The sequence below is a fragment of the Dermacentor albipictus genome, chromosome 1, assembly GCF_038994185.2.
Source record: "Dermacentor albipictus isolate Rhodes 1998 colony chromosome 1, USDA_Dalb.pri_finalv2, whole genome shotgun sequence".
Taxonomy (NCBI): Eukaryota; Metazoa; Arthropoda; class Arachnida; order Ixodida; family Ixodidae; genus Dermacentor; species Dermacentor albipictus.
This window is the reverse complement of record NC_091821.1, coordinates 442,691,867-442,717,559: the sequence shown is the minus strand read 5'-3', so window position 1 is coordinate 442,717,559 and position 25,693 is coordinate 442,691,867. Positions and strand designations below refer to the sequence as shown.

At 48.1% G+C, this 25,693-nt stretch overlaps 1 protein-coding gene and 1 long non-coding RNA gene across 16 annotated transcripts in view; one reads left to right on the top strand and one right to left on the bottom strand.

Annotated features, from left to right (window-relative positions):
* LOC135903086 (uncharacterized) overlaps window positions 1-25,693 on the bottom strand; it is a 164,141-nt gene that overhangs the window by 63,495 nt on the left and 74,953 nt on the right. For 14 of the 15 annotated variants that reach the window (XM_065433455.1, XM_065433460.1, XM_065433462.1 and 11 more), the window contains 2 exons: window positions 18,951-19,037; window positions 13,958-14,044 (listed from right to left, as the gene is read on the bottom strand). The exons of the other annotated variant lie outside the window; for it this stretch is intronic. In XM_065433455.1, coding sequence (XP_065289527.1) covers window positions 13,958-14,044; window positions 18,951-19,037 — 174 coding nt within the window. The remainder of the gene's footprint in view (window positions 1-13,957; window positions 14,045-18,950; window positions 19,038-25,693) is intronic. 15 annotated transcript variants of the gene reach the window in all.
* The window catches only part of LOC135903087 (uncharacterized), an 80,334-nt gene continuing 77,338 nt past the window's right edge, over window positions 22,698-25,693 (top strand). Inside the window, exon 1 of the long non-coding RNA XR_010564712.1 lies at window positions 22,698-22,847. This is a non-coding gene — a long non-coding RNA (uncharacterized lncRNA). The remainder of the gene's footprint in view (window positions 22,848-25,693) is intronic.

The window sequence follows — 25,693 nt, the reverse complement described above, 5'->3', positions numbered from 1 at the left end:
TGCAGTTCGGCGAAGGCGTCATCACGGCAGTATACTGAAGTAGCGCAGCCCTGTGTCGTGCAGGCACTAGAAAAAAACATGCTGATGTCTAGCCCATTTCAACGTGTCCCTGACGATCTAAAAAGTTTGACATCACAGGAGGATGAAGAAAATAAGAGGGTAACGGGTGAATGAAGAGGTAGGAAGCTAGTGTACATGGAGAAAGGGCTCGTATGGTTGATATATGCGTAGAAAAGTGGAAGAAAATATCAAATTGAGTAGACGGAAAGCGGCAGGTAAGTAAGAGCTGGAAACCTAGGAATGAGTGAACTTAAGAATACATGTTACCTGCTTGCATAACGTCTTTTTGTGCCTTGGTAATGATATGAGTATTTCAGGTTTAAGTTACAGCCGTAAGTGATTCCAAGCTGCCACGTGACAAATTGATTCTCGTCGGATGTAGGCATTTAAACTTGACTTTGACGGATTAATCCCTATCAATCTTCTCGCGCGGAGAGCGGGCATTTGTTTTAGTATGAGAGCCTTGCTTCCTCGAATATATGTCCTTGTTTATTGAAATGGTAGATTACTGGTTTAGGAAAGCAGTGTTTCCTATCTGCGCGATCCATGGAGACTTCTAAGAACGTTTTATCTAGCCTCCCTTATGTATGGTTTGCTGCAAGTTGCAGACTTAAGAAAGTACAGACTACGTTGCTTGACGTGCGGGTGAAGCTAGAAGTTGCCTTGTGAAGGTAATCCGACGCTGTACTTTCATGTGAAAAGCACGTGTGTGGACACCCCAGTCGCATTTCTGCCGTCGAAGTCGCCGAGATGTTCAGTATATAATGTGCAAGTGAGATAATTGCTCAACCCTTTGCTCACCGTCATTCGATTTCACTCGCAGCTACAGCATACCGCGCAGAGCGCGGTATGCTGTAGCTGGGAGTGAAATTGAATGAGGGTGAGCAAAGGGTTGCGACTTGATCTCAAGCGCGCAGCGAAGGAAGACCGGGAGGAATCGCGCCGGTTTCAGTCGCGCGCAAGGTTGCTGGGAGTGGGCGAACGTTGTGCGCCGGCGGTGGTGGCGCATGGCACGGTTGAGCGCGGTTGTGTGGTCTGTATATTGAAAGCGATCTCACATGAATACGGAGTCTAAGTGCGCCGAGGGCTGGCAGCATGGTGTGCGCCGTGTTCTCACGCTTGTATGGCGTTGAAGTGAGGCAGCACCAAGGTCAATTCGCTCGCTTCCGCTGCCGCTCTCCCTCACTCTAGCGCTTGAATAGCGAGCGTCCGCGTTCATGGAGTGAGATGTGTTTATGTTTGCCAGTGCGCACCTGACCACATGCTTGTTTATTTACTTGTAAATTATTTTTTAACGAGTTTATATGGTCGATAAAAGTATTATGCATGCTTCGTATAGCTATCTACTAATCTGCTATAACAATCGCGCCTTCGGCTTTCAGCCGAAACAGTGACTCTTCTTTTACTGCAGTACTAGATCCTATAAGTTTGCATGTAGAGTACCTGGCGCGGTCGCAGAGAAATGATGCTGGCATCGTACTTGCCCTTGTTTTGGCATATGCGAAAATACCCTTAAAATTAGTCTTGTTTCTACACGGTACAGTGAGCGGGTAGGAAAAAGTTTTATTAAGTTTCAAGTTGCTTATTAAGTTCAACGTTGTGTCCAGCTGAGCACAATTGTGAGCATTACCATGACTTAGCGTCCGTCTTGTTCACTACCTGGTCATGTTATGCTCTGCCATGTCCATAATGAAACTAAAGGAAAGCTGAATTTGTTAGTTTGGGCTAATTCAGTGTAGAATCAAAGTCGGAGCTATGTAGACGAAAGTATTTCGTCGTTAAACTGATTATGCAAGTAAAGAAAACAATATTTAGTGTTGATTTAGCGGTATGTGCGTATATATATATATATATATATATATATATATATATATATATATATATATATATATATATATATATATTGCAACGGGGGTGTTCGCCTAGCAGAAGGGTCACTAGTTATAGGTTGTAGCGCTAGGCTTACACAGGTCGGCGCTATATCGTAAACGGGAAGCAAGCACTTTACGTCGTCTTCTCATGCACCAGCACACCAGCACCATCCCCACTGCCCAGTGCCTTCAGTACAATCACTCCCAACCGAAAGAGTAGCCATCCTGGCGACGTAAGGACGGGAGGACACAGGTGGGTCATGGCACTGCTTGAGCCGGGAGACGTGGACAATTTCCTGGGCCCGACGACGCTGCTCGGAAGGCGTTTCGAGTGGTTCGATGAGGTAGTTGACCACGGATGTTTGTTTCAGTACCCAATAAGGACCGTGGTACTTGGAGAGCAGCTTGGAGGAAAGGCCTGGATGAGTAGAGGGCACCCACAACCAGACCAGCGAGTCAGGCGCAAAGCACGTAGCCGTAGTGGATTAATCGTGGCGAAGCTTTTGGCGCCACTGGTCCTGGGATGTGAACGAACGAGCGAGCTGGCGACATTCTTTGGCGTAAGCAGCCGCTCTAGAAACAGTCGTCCACTCCGAAGCATCTGGCCGGTAAGGTAGAATCGTGTCCATAGTGCATGAAGGTTCATGTCCGTAAAGGAGAAAGAAAGGGGAGAACCCAGTGGTGCTTTGCGTGGTGGTATTGTAAGCGTAGGTGACGAAAGGTAGAATGCGATCCCAATTCGAGTGGTCAGATGAAGCATACATGGCCATCATGTCACCAAGGGTGCGGTTGAAACGTTCTGTCATCCCATTAGTTTGAGGATGATATGATGTGGTAGTGCGGTGAATGATGCGACACTCCTTTAGCAAAGCTGCAATGACGTCTGAGAGAAAAACGCGACCGCGGTCGCTCAGTAATTCTCGAGGTGCTCCATGGCGTAAAATCAGAGTTTGAAGGATAAAACTGGTGACGTCTTTTGCTGTGGCAGATGCTAGGGCTGAAGTTTCAGCGTACCGCGTGAGGTGGTCGATAGCAACAATAACCGAGCGGTTGCCGCTTGGAGTGTTGGGAAGCGGACCGTATAGGTCAATGCCGACGCGGTCGAACGCGTGCGCGGGGCATGGTAAAGGTTGCAAGGGGCCGGCGGCATGTTGAGGTGGCGTCTTGCGTCGTTGGCATATGTGGCATGACCGGACATACTGGCGAACGAAACGGTACATACCGCGCCAGTAGTACCGAAGCTGGAGGCGAGAGAATATCTTTAATACACCAGCGTGGCCGCATTGTGCGTCGTCGTGGAACGTGGCGCAGATGTTGGAGCGGAGGTGTCGGGGTACAACAAGCAACCACTTACGGCCGCTGGAATTGTAGTTGCGGCGGTACAGCAGGTTATCCCGAATGATGAAGTGCGTGGCTTGGCGACGAAGCGTCCGAGAGATCGGTGCTGGCGACTGGCTGGACAGCAAGTCAATAAGCGAAGAGATCCATGGGTCTTTGCGCTGTCGGAAATGTTGAGGGCGAAGGCACCGCAGGTAGAGATAGACGAATGGACAGGACCATAGGGCAGGGGTGACCGGGATAGAGCGTCTGCGTCTGAATGCTTGCGGCCTGAGCGGTAAACAACGCGGATGTCGTGCTCTTGTAGGCGCAATGCCCAACGGGCAAGCCGACCAGTTGGATCTTTTATTGAAGATAACCAGCATAGGGCATGATGGTCGGTCACGATGTCAAATGGACGCTCGTACACATAAGGACGAAATTTGCTGATAGCCCAAATGATGGCCAGACATTCCTTCTCAGTAACCGAGTAGTTCGCCTCTGATTTGGTAAGGGTGCGGCTGGCATACGCGACGACCTACTCTTCGAAGCCATCCTTGCGTTGTGCGAGGACAGCGCCGAGCCCGATACCACTAGCGTCCGTATGGATCTCAGTTGGAGCAGAGGGATCGAAGTGTCGCAGTACTGGAGGCGAGGTGAGAACGCATCGTAGTTCTTGGAATGCGTCGTCGCACGCCGAGGACCAGGCTGATAGGTCAGAACTGCCGGTGAGTAGCTGCGTCAAGGGGGCAATGACAGAGGCAAAGTTACGGACAAAGCGTCGGAAGTATGAGCACAGGCCGATGAAGCTGCGAAGCTCTTTCATGGTGGTTGGTTTAGGGAACTCGGATACGGCACTAAGTTTAGTGAGGTCCGGAAGGATACCGTCTTTTGAAACTACATGGCCGAGAATAGTATGCGTACGAGCGCCGAAGTGGCATTTCTTCAAATTTAGTTGCAGTCCTGCAGTGGAGAGGCATGCAAGTACTTGCTCGAGGCGGTTGAGGTGCGACGCAAAGTCGGTGGAAAAAGCCACAACATCATCTAAATAACAGAGGCACGTTTTCCACTTCAGCCTTTGAAGAATGGTGTCCATCATTCGCTCGAAAGTGGCAGGCGCGTTGCAGAGGCCGAATGGCATGACAATAAATACATATAGTCCATCAGGCGTTAAGAAGGCTGTCTTTTGACGATCAGCCTCTGCCATTGGCACTTGCCAGTACCCGGACCACAAATCCAGCGACGAAAAGAATTCCGCTCCCAGCAGACAGTCCAAGGCATCGTCGATGCGCGGCAGAGGATAGACATCTTTGCGCGTTATTCGGTTAAGACGGCGATAGTCTACGCAGAACCGAATGGAGCCATCCTTTTTTTTTAACGAGGACAACCGGAGATGCCCAGGGACTGTTAGAGGGCTGGATGACGCCACGCTCCAACATGTTGCCAACGTGCTGGTCGATGATACGGCGTTCAGCAGGCGACACACGATACGGACGCTAGCGCAATGGTGTTTGTTGACCAGTGTCGATACAGGTGAACGACTGTGGACGCTCGGCCCAAGGATGGTTGGCCAATGTCAAATGAGGCACGAAAACGCTGGAGGAGCTTGATGATTTCGGTGTGCTGCGCAGATGCGAGTTCTGCGTCGACGGCACGAGCGAAGACGTCTACAGGGGCATCGGTCGCAGCGGGAGGAGTGACGGCACAAATCGGAAGTGATGCCGTATCACCAAACATGGTGGCCGGAAGAACACAATCGAAAGCTTCAGAGGTACCCAGGCACTCGCCGCGGATTAGGGATGATGGGCAGGCTGACGAATTGCACACGTAAAGGGCAGCAGAACCGTCGCAAAAAGGGACGACAGGAAACGGAAGCAAAAAGTTCCGGCGGCGCGCCCAAGTGACCGACGGCGTAAACAGAACAGACGACTTCGCAGCAGAGTTACATGACACAGAAACCAGAGTGGTGGAGAAAGGTGCGATATCGATGTCAGAGGCGGCGACAACTTTAGGAGAAGAAGGGTCGTCACGGTCGAAGCACGGCACTGATAACGTAAGTTCGGCATGAGCGCAGTCGATAAGAGCTTGATTGACAGATAGGAAATTCCACCCAAGAATAACGTCGTGTGAGGAACGAGGTAGGACGGGAAATTCTATACCATACATAACGCTTTGAATGACAACCCTAGCTGTGCACGACGCTGAAGGCTGAATGCGATGCGAGGTTGCCGTACGCATAGAAAGAGAGGTAAGGGGAACGGTCACTTTGTTCAAATTGCGTCAAATTCTCACTAATAATAGAAACGGCGGCTCCGGTGTCGATAAGTGCGTGTACGGTGACGCCGTCTACGGACAGTTCAATTTCGTTCGCCGGGTTAAAATGAGGCCTTGAAATGTTCGATGTAAACGCAGTTCTTGCCTCTGGAACTGCGACTGTTAGTTTTCCTCTCGGGCTGGGCTGGGTCGGCGAACCACCGGGGAAATGGATCGGCGACGTGGGGAAGGTGACCGGCGTGCGTCGAAAGGGAGGCGACTGTAAGATGAGTCCGGAGGAAGGCTGGGTGGGTCCTGACGCGGAAGTCGAGCAGGCCTGTAGCTTGAGGCACCCCCACTGTTAGGTAAATGGGGGCTGCGACGGCGGCAGAATCGTGCTACGTGGCCCGGAAAATGGCAGAAATAGCATATTGGCCGGTTGTTATATGAACGCCACGGGTTGACGACAGGGGCTCCAGCGGCCGAGTTAGGGACGACCATCGGGCGTGAAGGTGGCGGTGGCACATGGAAGGTGCCAGTGGCCCGGTAGGCATCAGGAGCCGGAGGAATGTAAGGCCGGGCGACAACGTCAGCGTAAGTTAGCGGTCCAGCTGCAGGCTGCGGAGGAGGGGCAGATGGCAGCGCCGCGGCAACTTGGGTCTGAATGACGTGGCGAAGCGAGGGAGCCAAGGTTGTCGACCGCTCGGGTGTGCTGTTCGCCAGAGTAGTGTTGGCGTACCACTTCCTGACGGATGAACTGCTTTATCTCCGGCATTAAAGCAGAGATGTCGGCAGCGTCGCGGCCGAAATCCAACGGAGATAGATCAGTGGTGTCCTGCTGAGCAGCGCGAGTTGATGCACGCTTCTTGCGCAGCTCGTCGTACTGCTGACAGAGCTGTACGACCTCGGCAATCGTCCGCGGACTCTTCGCGACGAGCATCTGGAAGGCTTGGTCATCGATGCCTTTCATGACGTGCTTGATCTTGTCAGCTTCGTCCATAGATGAGTTGACGCGCTTGCGTAGCGAGAGCACGTCTTCAATATAACTATTGAAGGCCTCCTCCTGGCATTGAGCTTGACCACGCAAGCGCTGCTCAGCGCGAAGCCGGCGAACGGCGGGACGGCCGAATACCTCTGCCAAAGTTGCCGTGAAAGCCCACCAGGTGGTAAAATCGGCTTCATGATTGCGGAACCATAGGTTTGCCACGTCAGTCAAGTAAAAGATGACATTTGTCAGCTTGGCGCGGTCGTCCCACCTATTATAGGCGCTTACACGATCATATTCGGCGAGCCAGTCTTCCACGTTGTGGTCGTCTGTGCCGCTAAATATAGCCGGATCGCGCTGCCGGATGACGCCAGAACAGACGATGGCGGGGGGCACGGGAGCAGCAGCCTGGGATGGTCCCGGTTCATCCATTGTAACAGCTGGCAGTAGCGTTCGGCTGCGGAGTTCCAGGATGTCGAAGGTAAACCCAGCAGCTCCACCAAATGCAAAGGGGGTATTCGCCTAGCAGAAGGGTCACTAGTTATAGGTTGTAGCGCTAGGCTTAAGCAGGTCGGCGCTATATCGTAACGGGGAAGCAAGCGCTTCACGTCGTCTTCTCATGCACCAGCACACCAGCACCATCCCCACTGCCCAGTGCCTTCAGTACAATATATATATATATATATATATATATATATATATATATATATATATATATATATATATATATATATATATATATATATATATATATATATATATATATACATATATATATGTATATATATATATATATATATATATATATATATATATATATATATATATATATATATATATTCATTCACTTCATTATATACATTCACTTCATATAAAAACACAGACGAAGTGCCTTCAAGCATATAGGGAGACCGCTACTCGTGGTGTTCTCTACTTCGAATTCTTCAGCACTCCTACAATCATTTCTCTGAACCATTACCTAAAACCTTATAATGCGAAACTTGACGACACAGTCGTGCAAGTTGTCTTAAGTTTCTGACATAAGAGACGGCCTTTTGGACGAACACGGATGGCTCTTTATAGTGGATTCAACTGATGCTCTATAATTGAGCATTTACTCCAAAATTGCTCATCATACTTTAGTTTGTCCGAAAATATCTTCTGACCAAAGCACGTTGCAAAGGGTCCTTCGAGAAGGAATAAATATTTTTGACGTGGTAGAGACAGTACGAAATGCAACTTGCAAGTGTAGGCAACACTGGTGAAACCTAAATTTCGAAACCACCTTTAAGATTTTTTTTTTATTTCGATGCTGAATTTGGTCTGCAATGCCGATCTGATGTCAACCACATTTCCTGACAATGCGGCACAACGGACAATTTGTTGTCATTGTGAAGTAATGGGGCATGCTATGACAATGTTTTGTAGTGATGAGTTTGCACAAGCCTCGGCCTACCAGCAGTGGTCGGGAAAGGGCACGACCATCCTCCACTTCCGAACACACGAATGCGCTACGCAGGGTTCGCCGACTCTCTGACATGGTTTGGAGAAGGGTGCGGAATTCGAAGACCAACAGACACGGCTTTATTAACCCAAGATACTATACAGTACGACAGTAAGGATGCTTACGAGCCTTTACTCGCAAGCGCCGTGACTGTCGCAGTATGTTGTGAGGTTGTTGTATCTTGTTCTTCGGCTGGGTGACAGATGGCGACAGCCGTTGTGTTGAAGCTAGGCCCTATAACCTAAACTATTCCAATGTGTTTTTATTTGAATCTCCTGACGTCACATTTGCGCAACCGTCCATGCAAGCATGGGGCAGTCACCCGCAGCCTTGCCTGAACAGAGCAATCGAACGCTCTCTTTGTTCATAGGAGGTCACTTTTGTTCGCTTGAAAAACTAATAACATTGCTTTTACTGAGCGTCTTGTCTTATATAATTGGCTGACAGAATGCGAGAATCACGCTCAAGTGACGAGGGATTCGGTGGGACCTCGTTTACACCGACGGCTCCGTGGCGAGTGATGGTTCTGGTGCTGCAGCGTGCACGGCGCCGGATATTTGCGCTACACGGCAGTGCCGCCTTCGTGTTGTGTGGTCGTCGACGGTGGCCGAGCTTGCTGCGCTCGACCTAGCAGCTGATCTCCTGCTTCAACAGCGCAGTGTTGTTTCTGCCGCGATCCTTTCGGACTCGCGCGCGGCACTGTGTATGCTGGCGAAGGCTTACCTTGGACCTCCGTTGGTGCAGCGCGTAGGCTCAAAGCTCCGCCATTTCGTCAGCCAGGGCTGCGATTTGGCGTTGCAATGGGTTCCAGCGCACATCGGCCTGCAAGGGAACGAAGCCGCGGACGCTCTCGCAAAGCAGGCTCACTCCCTGCGCTTCCCCCTCGCTACCTCGGTCAGCGGCTTCGACGTGGCCAAAGCAACCATTCTGCGAACGCTCCGTACCCAGCACCCGGCACCCGTCACTTCGACTGCTCCCCCGCGTGGGCTTCTCCCGGGCGGACCGCTCTTTCCTACGTCGCCTGCGCGTCGGCTGCTACAGGACGGCTGCTAGAACACACAGGCTGCAGGGAATTGGCGACCCCACGTGCAGCAACTGCGCCGATTTGGAGACGCTCGACCACTTGCTACTTCGCTGCCCTGCCTTCGATGTGGAGCGCACGGACTTGTGTACAGTCTATCGGCGACTGGGACTGACTTACGATACGGCGACCGCACTGCTATTCCCTGCAGCCCACTCGTGCATCGTGAAGCACGCTCTTTCGGCACTGCTAGACTACTGCAGTGCGACGCACTTGAGAGCGCGGCTCTGAGCCCCGCACTCATATTTTTTTCCCCCTTGCCACGTTAGTCCTGTCTTTCTCTCCTTCATCTTTTTCTTCCCATTCCCCCTTCCCCGTGCAGTGCTGTTGAGGTGTCCTCCTGTGAGAGACAGTTACGGCGCTGCACTCATCTCTTCCGTTTCCTTTCCAAAAATAATTTCACACACGCACATACCGAGCCAGTGCACTGACAATCGGTAACCATATGAAGAGGGTGGTTCCAGCGTATGCGATTCGTCCGTTTCCTTTTACTTAGCTTGCGGTGGCTAGTTGAAAATCGCTGCGGCAGGCAACGGAAGGTTAAGAGTGCCGCTAAAAAGGATACTCAGCAAAAAACGTTGCCTGAGCAAGGTCGTAAGTGTGCCGAAAGTACTCAAAAACGTTACACGGCCAAGCAAACAGTTTTAGTAGACACAAATAAACCCATGCTCTCCGCAGGTACATGTAGCCAGTGCCTGAGAGATTGGCGGCAGCCATCTTCTATTATTTTCGGAACGGGGCAGCCTGCGGCTATTCAGAAGAAAAATTCAGTTTTGTTTGCCATATTAATGCATCTTTACGGCACACACGTCACTTTGACGCGGCGAGTTCTTGCCGTTTGGGGATGTCCCGTAACAGGCAGGTGAAGTGGATGCAGCCCGAAAACTTTTGTCCAACAGGCGAGGGCTAATGGCGAAAAGGCGTCAAATCAGAAGTAACTATTTTTCTTTTGTTCGCTCAAATCATGCATCCTGAGTGTGTACATGTTATATCAGATGGGGAGGTAACGCTGTTTTCGTCACATCGCGTGACAGACAGGTAAAGTGGGGGCCCTCCAAAAAAGTCTTTGACCAATCGCGGAGCAGTGATCGCAGAATTGGAATAGAAAATTTTGAAATGGTTTTACGTTATAGCACCTCTAGTTTAAGCAGCCGCCGCGGCAAGATTGCGATTCATAGGCCATTGTTTCACAACTGTGCGGACTCCTGCAACTTAACGTCACCAAGATCGTCACCGACTCACAAGCTGCATACAAGAACTAGAGATATGGCTGGGTGTCCCTTGCGGCACTAAATATCTTTGGTAAAGCTACGCCTCCTAAACAAGCAATCGAATTAGTTTGGGTCCCGGCTCACTCTTCAGTTGAGGGCAATGAATATGCCCATCAACAGGCCCGAGCGCTAAACTCCCGCGCCAACCAGGAGGAGTCAAGGGGATGGCAGCCCATCACAAATTACATAGATGTAGTAAAATATTACAGGGACGGCAAGAGGACATTTCCGCACCCCTTCCCTTCTTAAACAGAGCCTAACAAGCAATATACAGGCAAATGCAGGCTGGATCCTTTCCCCACCCCTGCCTCCAGAACACTATATACCCAGAAAGATGCAAGAGCACATGTCCTCACTGCAATGCATTAGGCATCCTTTGGCACGTCATAGGAGAATGCAATTTTTCCATAGACCACCCCCCACCTATACCCATAACTACCCCCCCCCCTGCTATCCCCACCCTTTGCGAGCGATGGGAGATCATGCTGTCAAGCCCCGCCCTGGAAGACCAGCTCCGACTGATCCACAGGGGCCAGGCGGCCCTGGAAGCATATGGAGCCCGCGAAAAGGGAGCCAACCCATCAGACGCTTAACGCGTTCCATTTCATAATGGACCAGTAAAGTTGTGTCTCTCTCTCACACAACTGTCCGGAGGTGGTTCGGATACGCGCGTGCAGCCCACGCAAAATAATGTGCCACACTGCACACGGAACTACGATAAGGGGTAGAAGCTTCGTTTGTCTTTATTCCCAAACTATCAAGAACGAAGAGGCCAATGGCAGTCACACGCACGACCTTACGCCGTTGATGCTGGTCGTCTGAAAAACCCCAAGGTAGCCTACGGCTTTTCGAGAAAAAAGCGTGATTGCCCAGCGTAATCTAACAGAATTCGTGTCGTTGCGATGCTCAGGTGAGCGAGCGTCATTTTAAGCCTGGGCATCCTCGTACGACGGCGAGATACACGGATGCCTATGGACGAACCAATGAAACTCTCATGTGCCTCACATGGATTACGCGTGACGCAATTCCTAGTACTTTTCCTCACTGTATGTCCAAGCTATCTGGCGCATACGCGACTTACACGAGAGGAGCCTGGCCTTAAGAGAAAGCGCAACGAAGACGGAGAACTCCAATGAGCTATTAAACAGTAAGCACTTTTTTATGCAATGTAGGAAAAAGAGAACAAGCTGGAAACGTTAGGCGATATTACCTAAGACTTGGGACTTTTGAAGGAAAACCGTTTGATGAGGAGTAATCATTGACAGCTGTTTAATATTTGTTCACATCGAGCCAACAACCCAAGCTCGAGAGCTTCGCGTGCCGGTGCTTGTATCGTCAGACTTGTCCTTGCGTGTTTTTCAAGTGTAGCGAGCTGATTTCTGGCGAACCACCGGAAATTGCGAATGATTTTTTGGGCTTTCGCTTGTTGTCTCAGCTTTTGGATGGCTACTACACAAATTGAGTGCCCCGAAAACCTAATTGCATAAGTGCGACAATGAAGCTTGTGTGTGCCTTACTTGATAACAATTTGGACGAAGATCTAGAACTTTAGGACAAGGCAGACGCTCATGTCTTTTTGAAAAGAGCAGTGTGGTCTTCAGATCAAGAGGATTAACGCTCTGTGTTACTCATCTGACCATGAACACTGCGTACCATTTTGTACACTATTTCACTTCACGCAAATAAATTTCTGCGAAGTAGCAATAGCCCTGTCTTTTCTCGTCTATCTGCATTCAAGCAGGTTTGTGCGATGCAAGATGTCAGCCATGCTTAGAACAGAATGAAGAAGGGTTTCTGAATTTTATGAGAAGGAGAGACACCTTGCTATAGCCTCATGAGTTAAACGTAACGCTGGTGTGGGATGAAATACATCTCTAACAGCATTTTGAGTGCAAGGGTGCATGTCTAACAGTTGATGCTGCAAACTTTGCCGAGCCAGCTAAGACGGCTCACGTGTTTATGGTGCTGTCGCCCCACCCCATTCAACTTACGATGGCGTCGCCCACATACTTCTTGTATCCAAGACTGCTGAAGAGTAGCTCCATATTGTCCTCAGCAAAGTGATCATGAGCCAGATAGATACTGGTCTCCATGTTGTTGCCGTAATTACTGACAATACAATTACTCGAAAAGCGTTGTCATTATTTGTTAATGGCCAGCATATCAACATAGTTTACCCGCATCCAGAGCACCCAGAGTGGCCTCACTTCCTTTCTTGTCACTGACAATATGCATCTTCTAAAATGAATCGTCATTGATTCGCTTAATCAGAGGAGCGTTGACAAGTAATTTACTAGCGTGCCTTTAGGCGTCATGAAAGCAATAAGAAAGAATGCGGAGAGCATCGTTCAATCCTCTCAGAAAGCTTAACTAAACTGATTAGATAATATTGGCAAAAGTTGCATATAGGCTAAGGTACAAGGCCTTGCACTTAACTAATTTAGAGGGGTAGAATGTGAAGTTGCGTCTCAAGGTCTTTACCAGATTTCTTAACGCTGGCCTAATGCTCCAAAGCAGGGAAATTCACCTATTGCTTGCTGATGGTGCCGCAGAGTTCATTGGCCTAGTTTATCGGTGGCGGATGCAGGCAAAATTGCAGTGCGAATAGCCGCGCGAGGCACTTTGCGTGTATCCGTGGGCTTCTTTCACGCTCACAAAAACACTTTTATGTATCACGGAATACGCAAGAGAAAGCTATACCGGAAGTTTTTCATGTTGCTCTTTATTTTTCTCATTGACTCTTTTCATCTAATATTATTACCTAAGAAGGTGAATAATTATTTAAGATTAATTATGTAATTAGGCGCAGTGCAATATACAATCTGAATATTTCCGAGCGACTGCAAACAACATTACCTTGGTTCTGTCCAGCTACGTGGCATTGGCATATTATTAAATCTTCGTGCATGATAGTTCGGACTACCTGTATATATACATGATCTTCTAAGCTCTCCTATTTCACGTGTACTACTACCGCGTGACCAACTTTCCCCACTTCTGGCTCGTACACTTTCTTCCGCTTTAATGCTCCTAATGGTAGCGCAATAATAAAACCCCACAAAGCGTATCATGACAGGACATTTGAAAAAGAAATGTGGCAGGCTGCTAGGTGAAAGGAAAGCCCACGTCATTGCAAAACAAGGGAAATGCTAGAAAATCCATCTACAAGCAAATGCAGACGTGGTACATAAATTTCTAGCGTAGTGAATTTAAATACTGTATCACACTGCAAATAGCACAGTTGACATATTGGCCTATTTTGACATTTACACTAAAGAAATCAGCTAAGGTATGACGCGCAGGACTCTGAAAGACACTGCTGCATCAGTTTCGCCCAAGGGGGCCAGGGAGCGCTGGTTTCTTGCATGATAAATGAATCATGATCACAAAACCATAAACACCACTTAGAAGAGGGCAGGTATACGCAATACAAACTTGTCCTTTTCTGTGCTCTGTTCTTTCCTATATTAAAATTAGGTCCCAACTAGCTGAACAGCGAGTTCTCCTAAAGCATCATGTTCGACAGCAATACAATTGATCTGTCGTGCGTGACATGCTGTTACCCTGTAATCGGGACTGTGTACGCAGAAAAAAAAAACAATTTTGCGCACTCACTCGGCCTTGGGGTCCTTGGCGGCCTGCGGGGTACAGGCCTCGGTCTGGGTGGCGTTGGTCGTGTTCGCTTCGGCGTTGGGTGAGGTGCTGCAGAACGGTGGTGTCAATTTAGGTGGTAATCGTCAAACGCAGGTTAATGTTCAAACGCATGCTGTCTACGCAACCAGGTAACTTCCTTCAAGTAAATACACAAACTAAGAAGTGCTTGCTACTATAAGGTGAGCCTTATCAGTTGTGTAGTGCACTTCGAATTCTTCTCTACTCCATCAGTCAATTCTGCGACCCGTTACCTAAATAACTTAAGTGTTAAACTAGAAGACACATCTGTTTAAGTTATCCTAATTTTCGTGCATAAGACACAGCCTTTGGGATGAACACGAAGGGCTTGCGATTACATTAATCAGCATCTACCCCAAAATAGATCCTCAACTTTCCGCTTGCCAGAAAATGTCGTCTAAGCGGAGCTTATTGCAAGATGTCCTTGAAAAAGGATTACATATCTTTGACGTCGTCAGAACAGTACCCTATGCAGCTTGCACGTAAATGTAGGCCTCTCATCAAGTGTACGTGCTCGGAAACACTTGTAGGATGCGTTGTTTCGGCAGTAAAACAGCCCTCAAATGGCTACCTGGTGTCAAACACATTTCTTGACAAGGCCACACAGTGGAAAATATCCTCTCATCGTGAAACGACAAGGTTAACAACGATGATGTTGATAAATAACGAATAAAAAAGCATGCTCAGGGTTTCTTGTGACCACTCCACAATCGGCATAGAATTTCGTTGTCACGTCAACTGCGTTTATAGGGGAACGTATGGTAAGTGATTATTGGTGGCTATCAATCGCATTGTTCTTTCCAGTATTTGTGTGTCTTACGGCCCATCGCGTGCGCGTGCGCATCGTAAAGTTCAGCTGAGTTGTGTGTAGCTGAGCATGATGGTGAGCACCGTCGGGTGTTAGCGCCCATCCTGCGTACTTTCTCGTATTCTTTTACCTTAGTGCGCACACATTGAATATGATGGAAGACTGAATTTTGTTAATCGGGTCTCTTTCAGTATAGCTTGTAACCACAGTAATCACATATATTTTTTTGTTTTAGCTTATAACACATATATAAATAGAGTGTTCAATGGCGATATAGCGGCAAATGCGAGATAAATGAGATAGGTATGGTCGCACCTCTTTGAAGTTCCGGATAATTGTTTTAAACTGCGTGCACCCGATCGCAATGTGTTGTTATCGAGATCACCGTCTACTTCCTGCCTCTTCGAGGAGCGAAATTAAAGTGATGGTGGCCAAGAGCCGACGAGCGCTAGTTCAAATATATATATATATATATATATATATATATATATATATATATATATATATATATATATATATATACACAGTAAAAGCCCGTTAATTCGAACCGCAAGGGGAAGCCGCTTCAGTTCGAACTAACGAAAGTGAAGGAGAGCAACAGTACACTGCGATTTGGAAGCAGTAGGGCATGTCAGAAATTTGGCGTGTCAGAAAGTGATGGCGTGTGCCCGCGGCACACGCCATCTTCAAGTCGAAGCTCTGAGTCCGACTGTGCCACACCACCGATGTCCACCGAAACGAACGTTAGCCGAGGCTTAACACCATCACAATGAATCGCGACGGCCGATACCTCCTAAGCTGAAAATAGAGGTGCACAACCGATGAAGACTGCCGAGACAAAGACGCTGAACATGTGAAGGTGGCGAAGGCCCTGATTCGTTGGTTCTTGATTGCAAGCGCAGCTGCGACGTACTTAATTCGCTATGTGTTGGCGCTTGCCGTGCCATCTCCGCACAGCATTAGCAGCTGTACAAGATTTGCAAAGCCTCCGAGATTCGCAACGGGCAAGAAGTCTAGGGGTTTACGTAGAACGGAGAGGCGGCAGCCGCCGCTGCCTTCTGGATGACCCCGCGTGGGTTAGATTTTTTTTCGATTTTGCCTTCTCTCGCCGTTCTTTCCGTTTCGGAGGCAATACAGCCTTGTGTGTAGGCAGTAGGCGCGTTTCTCTGGCCGTGTGCCAGGCGAGCGTAGTTCGAATTATCCGTGAGGGAACCTTCTCGCGTTCGAATTAACGGACTTTGTTATACATAGACTTCTGTGGAGCTTGGCCGGACCAAATCGTACTGTTCAAATTATCCGTAAATTCGACTTATTGAAGTTCGAATTAACGAGCTTTCACTGCACATATATATATATATATATATATATATATATATATATATATATATATATATATATATATATATATATATATATATATATATATATATATATATATATAGATATATATGCTCAATAAATGAAATAAAAAATCATAAATTAAGGGAAATTACAGTGGATCAATAAACAACGTGCCGCAGCTGCGAACCGAACCCACAACCTTCGCATTTCGCGTGCGGTGCTCTACCATTTGAGCTACCGCGGCGTCGTTTTCCCATCCAATTTCTTGGGTGGTATTTGTCGGTCCTAGTAAAACCCTGGGAGTGTTAGCCAGCGCCACCACTCACAGACCTTGGCGGCGGACGTGGAACGTCCTTTTTGCCACAGGCATCACGAGAGCGTGATCTTTTTTGGGTGAAGGCATCAGGTCAATAAACCCACATATGCTACCTGGAGGCATCAATGTTGCCGGATTCGAGACCGTCGTCATGTAATCAACGAGAAGAAAGGGGGTTAACTGAGGGGCCCGATTTTTATTAGTTATATCATAAGAAGCCAACAAACACTGACACCAAGGACAAGATAGGGGAAATAACTTGTGCCTAATAAATGAAATAAAAAAATTATTAAGTATTCGAAATTAAAGTGGATGAAAAAACAACGTGCCGTAGGTGGGAACCGAACCCACAACCTTCTTATTTCGCGTGCGATGCTCTACCATTAAGCACAAGTAATCTCCCCTATGTTGTCCTTGGTGTCAGTGTTTGTTGGCTTCTTATTACATGACTAATAAAAATCGCGCCCTTCGGTTAACCCCTTTCTTCTCGTTGAATATATATATATACATACATACATGCGTTTGTGTGTGTGTACTGTTACACATTCAACTCTCTTCTAAACTCTCCCATTTTCTGTCTATCTCAACCACGTGACCGCTTTCCAACAATTCACAACCACTTTTCGGTGCTTTTGACCCTCTCAATGATAGCGCTATAACAAAAGGCCAGGAAGTGTACTTAGACGGTACAATTGACAAAAAAAGTTATGGCGGTCCCATGCAGTGCCGGGTCAATGTATGCCAAGTTTTCTTTGCTGTTTGCTTCGATTGACAGGAATTAGCAGCGATATTGACGGCAAATGATTCATTTATTCAGCACTATTGCAATACGAGGGCGCTGACTTCAATTTAATCATCACCTTGCGTGCGCCACTGCTGTTTGTCTGCGTACTGCACAGAGCACACAGCAAGGTGGGTAGCTCAAGTTGTTGCTGTGGGTCTTTGCATATAACCCACAAAAAGTTTAGCGTTGTCATTGCTTCACATGTCATATCACATAATTGCAGAAGTGTTATTATTCGAATAAAGTTGAACAGTTTAGATGCACGTGGCCGAAACCACAATCAGATAATGACGCACGCCTCAGTGGCTGACGTGGAATTTATTTTGATCGCCTTGGGATTCTGTAATATGCACCTAAATCTAAGTACACGAACGCTTTTTATATCGGCGCAGTCGAGATGCGGCTGCCATGGTCGACACTGAACCCACAACTTCGAGCACCGCAATGGCTGCAATGCTGCCATGGCGGGCTCGGAAGTGCTGGTTTAACGTTTGACCGCCTCAGCAGTGACCCCTAGTCGCTACGCCACTTTTAATGCGGCTTTGCGCCTGCACGCTTTGCGTCAATTGTCCACTTGACAAATTTGCACGGTGTTTATCTTTTTCAGAAATAGCTGAAACGTAACGTACCGCCCTTGAACTTAAATTTGTAAAGTTTGTCCACAACTGCTGTCGTGTGGAGGAGTTGCATTTCCTTGCCCTCTCACATTGCATCACCTTTTCGCTCTCTCGTGCTCCACCTATGTATGCGTGCTGTCAGCGAAGCGTGGCACAGCTGCTATTCAGTCGTTTCGTGACTGTATTTGTCCTACCCATCCCCTGCATCCTCTCCCTACGCCTGTATACCGTTATATATACCTCCCCTATGACAGTTGCACGTTAGTACAAAGCTAAGAGCCGCAGTTTCTGCAAACCATTTGCGGTTGGTCACGTTTTATTACAGCCGACGGGAGGGCATTCTGATGACGCCGACAGAGCTCCAGAGGCCACTATAACGACCATCGTCCATCACGTCCGAACGTGCATCTCGCGTAGCTTTCCATCTCTGCCACGCTCGTGCCATGTATACACACGCTCTGAACAACACCCCGAAGCAGCGTGCAAGGCAACAACAATAGCAGCAGCAGTGGCAAACTTGAATGAAGTGACAAAGAAAGCTTCGCTTCAGGAAGTGGCAGGCTACTTGGCGCTAGAAAAGCCCACGTCACGGTAAAACAACGGAAATGTTAAATGTCACATGAATTTCTTGTATCATCAATTGAAATGGTCGACCAAGCCGGAAATAGCAATTGAGACTTTTGAATAAACGTATTAATTTTAGACCGCTGCACTGGCCAATTTTCACATTTGAGCGGATGAAGTCGACAAAGCTAAGCCACGCACGGCTCCGCAGGTCCTGAATGAATTTCGCTTGAGGAGGTCAGACAGCGCTGGTTTCATGCGTGAGAAGCGCAGCATGTATCGGAAAACATAAACAGCGCAATGAACGCGACAAGCAAGTGACACAAACTTGTGCTCTTCTATACGCTGCGCTTTGTTAATTCATAATTATGTGCAAACCAGTGCCGCTGTGAACCCTCCTAAAGTAGCATGTTTGTCTAACATATAATTGATTCTATGCGAGGGACATCCTGTTAGCCTGACATCGGGACTCTATTGGCTGGAAAATAACGATATTGCGCACTCACTCCAGCGTGGCGTCCTTGGCGGCGTGCGGGGTACTGGCCTCGGTCTGGGTGGCGTTGGTGGCGTTCGTTTCGGCCTTGAGCGAGGTGCTGCGGAACGGTGGTCACACTTTATGTGGAAATGTTCAAACAAGTGCTGACTATAGAACGAGGCAGCATTCACTTACATCAAATAAATAAATGGAATAATAAGTGCCTTAGACTACAGGGATATCGTTGTTCCTCGTCTGGTGTGCTTCGAATTATTCACCACTCCTACAATCATTTGTGTGGACCCTCACCTAATTCACTACGGTGGCTAGCTTGACGACGCATTCATACAAGTTATCTTATTTGCTTTTATAAGAGACATCTTTCTAGACGAGCATGAAGGACTGCTTTAAAGGCTTTAACGCAAGGTATACCAATAAGCATCTACACCGAAATCAGTGCTCCAACTTAAGCTAAGTAGAAAACATTGGGTTAGGAGAGCACAATGCGAAAGGTCCTTGGCGAAGGAATAAATACCTTTGACGTCTTAGACCCTGTAACTCATACAACTTCCCTGTAAAACGACAGCACTGATCACGCTTAAGTGTTCGGAAACGTTTGCAAGGTGTTTTATTCCTTACCAAAATTGTTCTCTAACGCCGATATGGTGCCAACATTCCCTGCCTACGCGACACGGTGGACAGTTTGCTGTTATCGTGAGCTGATGAATGCAACTACAGTGATTTGTCTAAATAAAGAATAAACAAGCATGGACAGTGTTTCGTATGACGGCTCTACAAAAAATATACACAGAGAAGTCACATCTGCGGCGTTTAAGGGACGTATGTGAAGTGATTATGCATGGGTGGCTATCGATCGCATTGTTCCTTCTAGTGTTTGTGTTTGTTACATCCCTCGAGCGCGCATGCGCATTGTAACTTTCAGCTAAGTTGTGTGTAGCTGAGCACAACGGTGAGCACGGTCGTGAGTTTGCGCCAATCCTGTTTATTTGCGCGTATTCTTTCGCGTCAGCGCTCTCATATGGAATATATTGGAAGACAAAATTTTGGGAATGTGGTCTCATTAAGTACAGATTCAGACTCTAAATTAATCAAGTGAAAATGTGTTCGTGCTAAAACTTATTCGACATGTAAACATATTGTATGGCAATCCAGCGCTAAATGCGAGAGAAATGCGGTAGCATTGCATTGCTCCTCTTTGTGGTCCCGGATCAACGATTTAAGCCGCGTTCACCATATTGCAACGTGTTGTTCAGGAGTGCGCTCGACACACTTGCTGCCTCTGTGAGGAGCCAATTGCAACTAACGGTGGTCATGAGCCAACCGCCCTCATTTATAAAATATAAGTAAATAAAATAGACATATTTATACATACATACATACATATATATATATATATATATATATATATATATATATATGTGTGTGTGTGTGTGTGTGTGTGTCTTCACTTCTTCATTTACTTATATGTATATTTATTCTTCATAATTTCAAGGCCAGATAGTACTATATAAAGGAGTGATAGAGCAATGTAATATGCAGACACTTATATAAAGACAGAAATTTAAGGAATAGCGCGGTAGACTGCTGTTTTCAATGAGGATGTCGTTTTAATGCCTATGATGGAAGCAGGAAGGGGTTTCTAGCCGACACTTGTGCGGGTGAACAAAATCATGGTACCTGTTCGTTCGGCAGGAAGGGACAGCAATATTATATCTATGGTCAGATATATGTTTCTCACATGTACATAACCACCGCCTTCTCTTCACGACTTCAACGTCGGTGCGCTAACTAAACTTTAAACTTTTAAACCTTTAAACTAAAGCATCGGTTCAATCGTTGCGAGTGAAATTGTAGAGTCCCCTGTATTTACACATTTTCTCCTGGGGCGGCGTTCGCCACGGCGCTTGCGCCAAGTATCTGCCGTCATTTCACAAGATAAGCCAGTACCGTCTACCGGCCCTGTTGAAGTGCGAGTCGCCCCATCCTTCTTCACTGTAAGCAGCCGGAAGCGCTATCTCGAGGTGTTCGCTGGCCTGCCTGGTGGTGACGTTGAAGATTGGCTGCAAAACTGCGATCGAGTAAGCTCCTTCAACCACTAGGACGATGCGTCAAAATTACGTAACGTTGCCTGCTACGCCACTGAGGCCATCAAGGTACAATGCAAGAATCACGAGTGGGACTTCCGTGATTGGTCTTTATTCAAAGAGCATTTTCGATGGATTTTTTTCACACCCACAGTCCATTCTTCAGTTGCGAAGATGAAGCTCTCCGAGCGCGTCCAGCATTACTACACGTCATACATTGATGTTATCGCGCTTTGCTGTCGCATTCACAGCGCGATGCTAGAAACTGACCATGCCCGCCAACTTCTCAAGGGCATCGGGTGCATTGCCTTTAACGCCTTTGCAGCACAATATCCCACAAGTGTTTGACGTAGTAGTTCTGCGGAAATCCGCAAGGTGGAGAGAAATAATGAATAAAGAGAAAATCAGACAACCACCTGTTCGTAGATAGTTCATTACTTCTCTCCACCTTGCGGGTTTCCGCAGAACTACTACGTCAAACACTTGCCTTTGCTTCGTGTTGTCGACAAATTCAACTTCGCCCTGCCATCGGCTAGCCGCCTGGTTAGCTCAGATGGTAGAGCGGCTGCCCCGGAAAGGCGGTGGTCCCAGGTTAGAGTCCCGGACCAGGACGAATTTTTCTTCAACTATGAGGCTTTTCCGTCGAGGAACCCGTATGGGTTTCCTTTGTAGCAATTGCTACGAACGGGTGGATGTCTGATTTTCCCTTTATTCATCCTACAAGTGTACACGACATCATCTCTGTGTCAGCGCAAATGCTGGTCTTCAGCAAAACTCTAAATGCCGCTTCGCTAGCACATCGAGTGAAGTTCTGGTCCATTGTGTTAACGAATGCGGCATTCAGCCTGACAATGACAAGAATTCCGCAGTGCTCAAGTTTCCAGGCCAATTTCATGCAAAAGAACTGCGTAGGTTCCTCGGTCTTGTCTCTTACTTCCCGCGCTTAAACCGTGACTTTTGACTATTGCCCCACCTAGAACAGCCAGCGCCAGTTTTTTCCAGCGGTGCGATTGGTACGAATCCACTTTTCATGAACTCAAGCCCATTTGAAGTCCCCACCCATTTTTGTTTTCATATTGATGGTGATGTAGCCACTCTACTGCAAGCGGACGCTAAGGCTCAAAGAATTGGCGTCGTGCTTTTGCAGTGCGACCGCACTTTTCGCGGGAAAGTCGTCGCATATGAAAGCCAAGTTTGAACTTCCGTGCCGAAGAAGAACACATTCAACGAAGATCAGTGCCTGGCTGTTGTATGGTTGGTGCAGAGATTTCGTCCATACCTCCGCTGTCAGCATGCCACAGTTATTGCCGATGGTGATGACTTATGCTGGTGGTAACGGATAAAAAGTTTGCCAGGATACCTGCGCCGCTGCATTCTCAGATAAAAAGCATATGACTTCGATGTCAATTATAAGTGCGGAAGGAAGCACCAATCCGCCGTCGCAGATTACCGGTGTCCTCTGCCGCCCTCTTTCGATCTCATTACCTCCCCTTGGGAACTTGGCCGCGGGCCCGTCGCGTCGTCAGTTTTACCTATTGCTTCACTTACCCAGCTGCTATCCAGCCGCCTTTCTTTTTTTTTCCGGTCTGTGTTTTTGCTCCTACAGGGTGGAGTGTGCTTAGTTAAGCTGCAGTATCCGCAGATTTTTCGCCTTCTCCCCCTTTTCACAGATGTTTTCGTTCGGTGAAAAGAAAACCCTGACTGACTGACACTGACAACAGCGCACTTATCCTATTTGCCACGCCATCATGGATCGCCTCACTGACGTTTCATGCCCTCCGAATCCAAGGCTTCGAAGACAGCTCAAACTCTTCAAATTAAAGGTAAGCATTCTATACCGCAACATATTGCACCCGGAGTTCCATCGACTGGTTCCCTTCATTCCGCACTCTCTGTGTGCTCAACTTCTCCAGGCTTCTCACGACGACCGGTGCCATGCTTGGGCACTTGGGTTACCACGAATCTCGTGAGCGAATACGCAGCCAATTCTTCTGGCCTGGTCTTTTAACCAGCACAGCTCGATATGTCGCAAGCGACCTACCATTGCACGCCCAGGGACGCTACAACCACTACCTTGTCCACCTGAACCCTTCGTTGCCATCTGCATTGACCTTTACGGTCCTGTCGCGGTCACTGCAGACGGAAAGCGATGGACTGTCACTGCTGTGGATCACTTTACGCGTTGCGAGTAAACTGCGTCCGTCCGCTTAGGGCATTCATCAGAAGCGAATACCTTCTTCGTACAAGCTACCTACTTACGTCATGGAGCCCCTCGCGTAATGTAGTCGGCTGATCTGATTATCAAAACTTTCTTGCATCTTGTGCACACACGAGCACTTATGAGCCAATTTCATACATGACGACGCAATGCCTCTTTTCACAATCTTTGAGAGCGCAGACCTAAAGGACAAAAGTGACCACCACTGCAGCGGGACACGGATCGTGCATTATTCCAACCTAGAGCCCTTCCGGCGACATGCAACACTTGCTTAATTTGCGGTCACGCTGACCGCTTGCGTTCAGGGAGGCAATTAGTGGGACCATTTATATTGTCACGGGTATAAAACTATTTACACGATGTATTTACACGATGCGTATATAAACAGGAGACGAGAATTCGGAGACGCTGTTGCCACTTCGTCGTCTTCACCGTTGACAACCTTGTTCTCTTTTCCACCGTAACACGACCTCCTCCAGAAGAAGCACCATCCCGGTGCTTTAGACGCGGCCGTCGGTAAGGGCATAGTAAGGCCTAAGCCGACAGACATGTACGACGTCGGGCAATGTGGACGTCGGGTGGCACGATGGAGGCCATCGGGATTATCTCGTAAGTGACATTAGTCACTTGACGTAAAACACGGTAAGGACCTTTGTAGCATGGAAGTAGTTTCTCGGAGAGCCCCACTCGCCAAGGGGACCAAAGTAGCACGAGAGAGCCTGCTGAAAAATGTTTGTCATGATGGAGGCGATTGTAAGCGTGCCGCTGAGATTCCTGCGATGCCAACAGACGAGTACGGGCAAGCTGGCGCGCATCGTCAGTGTGGGCGATGGCGTCACGGGCATACTCGGTCATCGAATCTTGTATCAAGGGGAGTGAATTGTCTAATAGTAATACAGGGTCATGACCAAGAGAAAGTAAAAGCGGGAATACCCAGCAGTAATGTGGCGTGATGAATTATGGGCAAACGTGACGTAAGGGAGCGGCACATCCCAGTCCTTGCGGTCGGATGAAACGTATTCCGACAGCAGGTCAGTAATGGTCTGATAATGTTGCTCACTAAGGCCGCTTGTCTAGGGGCGATCGGAGGTAGCCAGTTTGTGCTTGGTAGAACATGAGCGTAGGATATCAAAGATGACTTGAGAGAGCAAGTGGCGGGCGTGGTCAGTAAGGAGCTATCGCAGAGTGCCATGTACTAAAATGATGTCCTGGAGTAGGAAATCGGCAACGTCGGTTGCGCAGCTTGTGGGAAGTGGTCGAGTGATGTCATAGCGAGTCGCGTAATCAATAGCGCGTCGGCAATCCACCTGTTCCGGGAGCTGGACTCAAGGAAAGGGCCAAAGAGATCCAAACACACGAGAAGGAATGGCTGAGGTGGAATGTTGATCAGCTGTGTGTACCCGGTAGGAAGCGTTGCTGACTTTTTGCGATGTTGACAGGGCTTGCAAGCAGCTACATAGCGCCGTATGGAGCTTGCGAGCAAGCCCAAGGTGTGCGGCACTTGGGGCGTCATGATGCTCCTGAAAGATGGTTGAGCGGAGGTGTTCAGGAACGACAAGGAGAAGGGGAGGACCGTCAGGATGAAAACTGTGTCGGTATAATATCCCGTCTTCGAAGACGAACCACCGCAACGATGGAGCAGTAGGAGCAGATTGCATTCGGACAAGGAGGGTCCTCAAAGGAGCGCCATGGCGCTGCTGGTTGGCGATGTCCTAGAGCTGGGAAACGTAAAGAACACTTGCGGAAGCGTCCATGTTGGCGTTGGAGGGAGTGTGTACAAGGTAATGGAAGAAGCAGTCGGCGTCCTTGCGTAGGCGACCAGACCTATGTACCGCAAGATAGGAATAATTTTGGAGCCGCAAAGCTCATCGTCCAAGCCTCCCTGTGGGATATTTTAAGGACAAAAGCCAACAGAGGGCGTGGTGGTGCGTTACAAAAGAAAAGGGCCTGCCGTATAAATAGGGGCAGAGTTTAAACATTGCCCACACACACAACGGTCAAAAATTCGCGCTCGCAATCCGAGTAGTTCCGCTCCGCAGGTGACAAAAGACGGCAAGCGTACGCCACGACACGTTCCCGGCCGTGTTGAACTTGTGCCAGGAGGGCACCGATTCCGTGGCCACTGGCATCGGTGCGCACCTCAGTAGGCGCTGAAGCAACGAAGTGTCCTAGAATCGGTGGGGTAGTATCGATGTCACCTTCCTCATCTGTATTTTAATATGACCATCGCTTCGCATCTTCGTCATCCGCGCGTTTGCTCGTGTTTTAGAAATAAAGCGTAGCTTCCACCATTGCTCCTGAATATACACATACATACATTCACGATGTTGTAAGGTGTTCCATTCCTTGTCTACTTCTACCCCGGGAACGGGTTCCTACACTTCACACACATTCACTTTTTCTGCATTGGCACTAACAATGATAACACAAAACAATGCGCCAGAAATTATA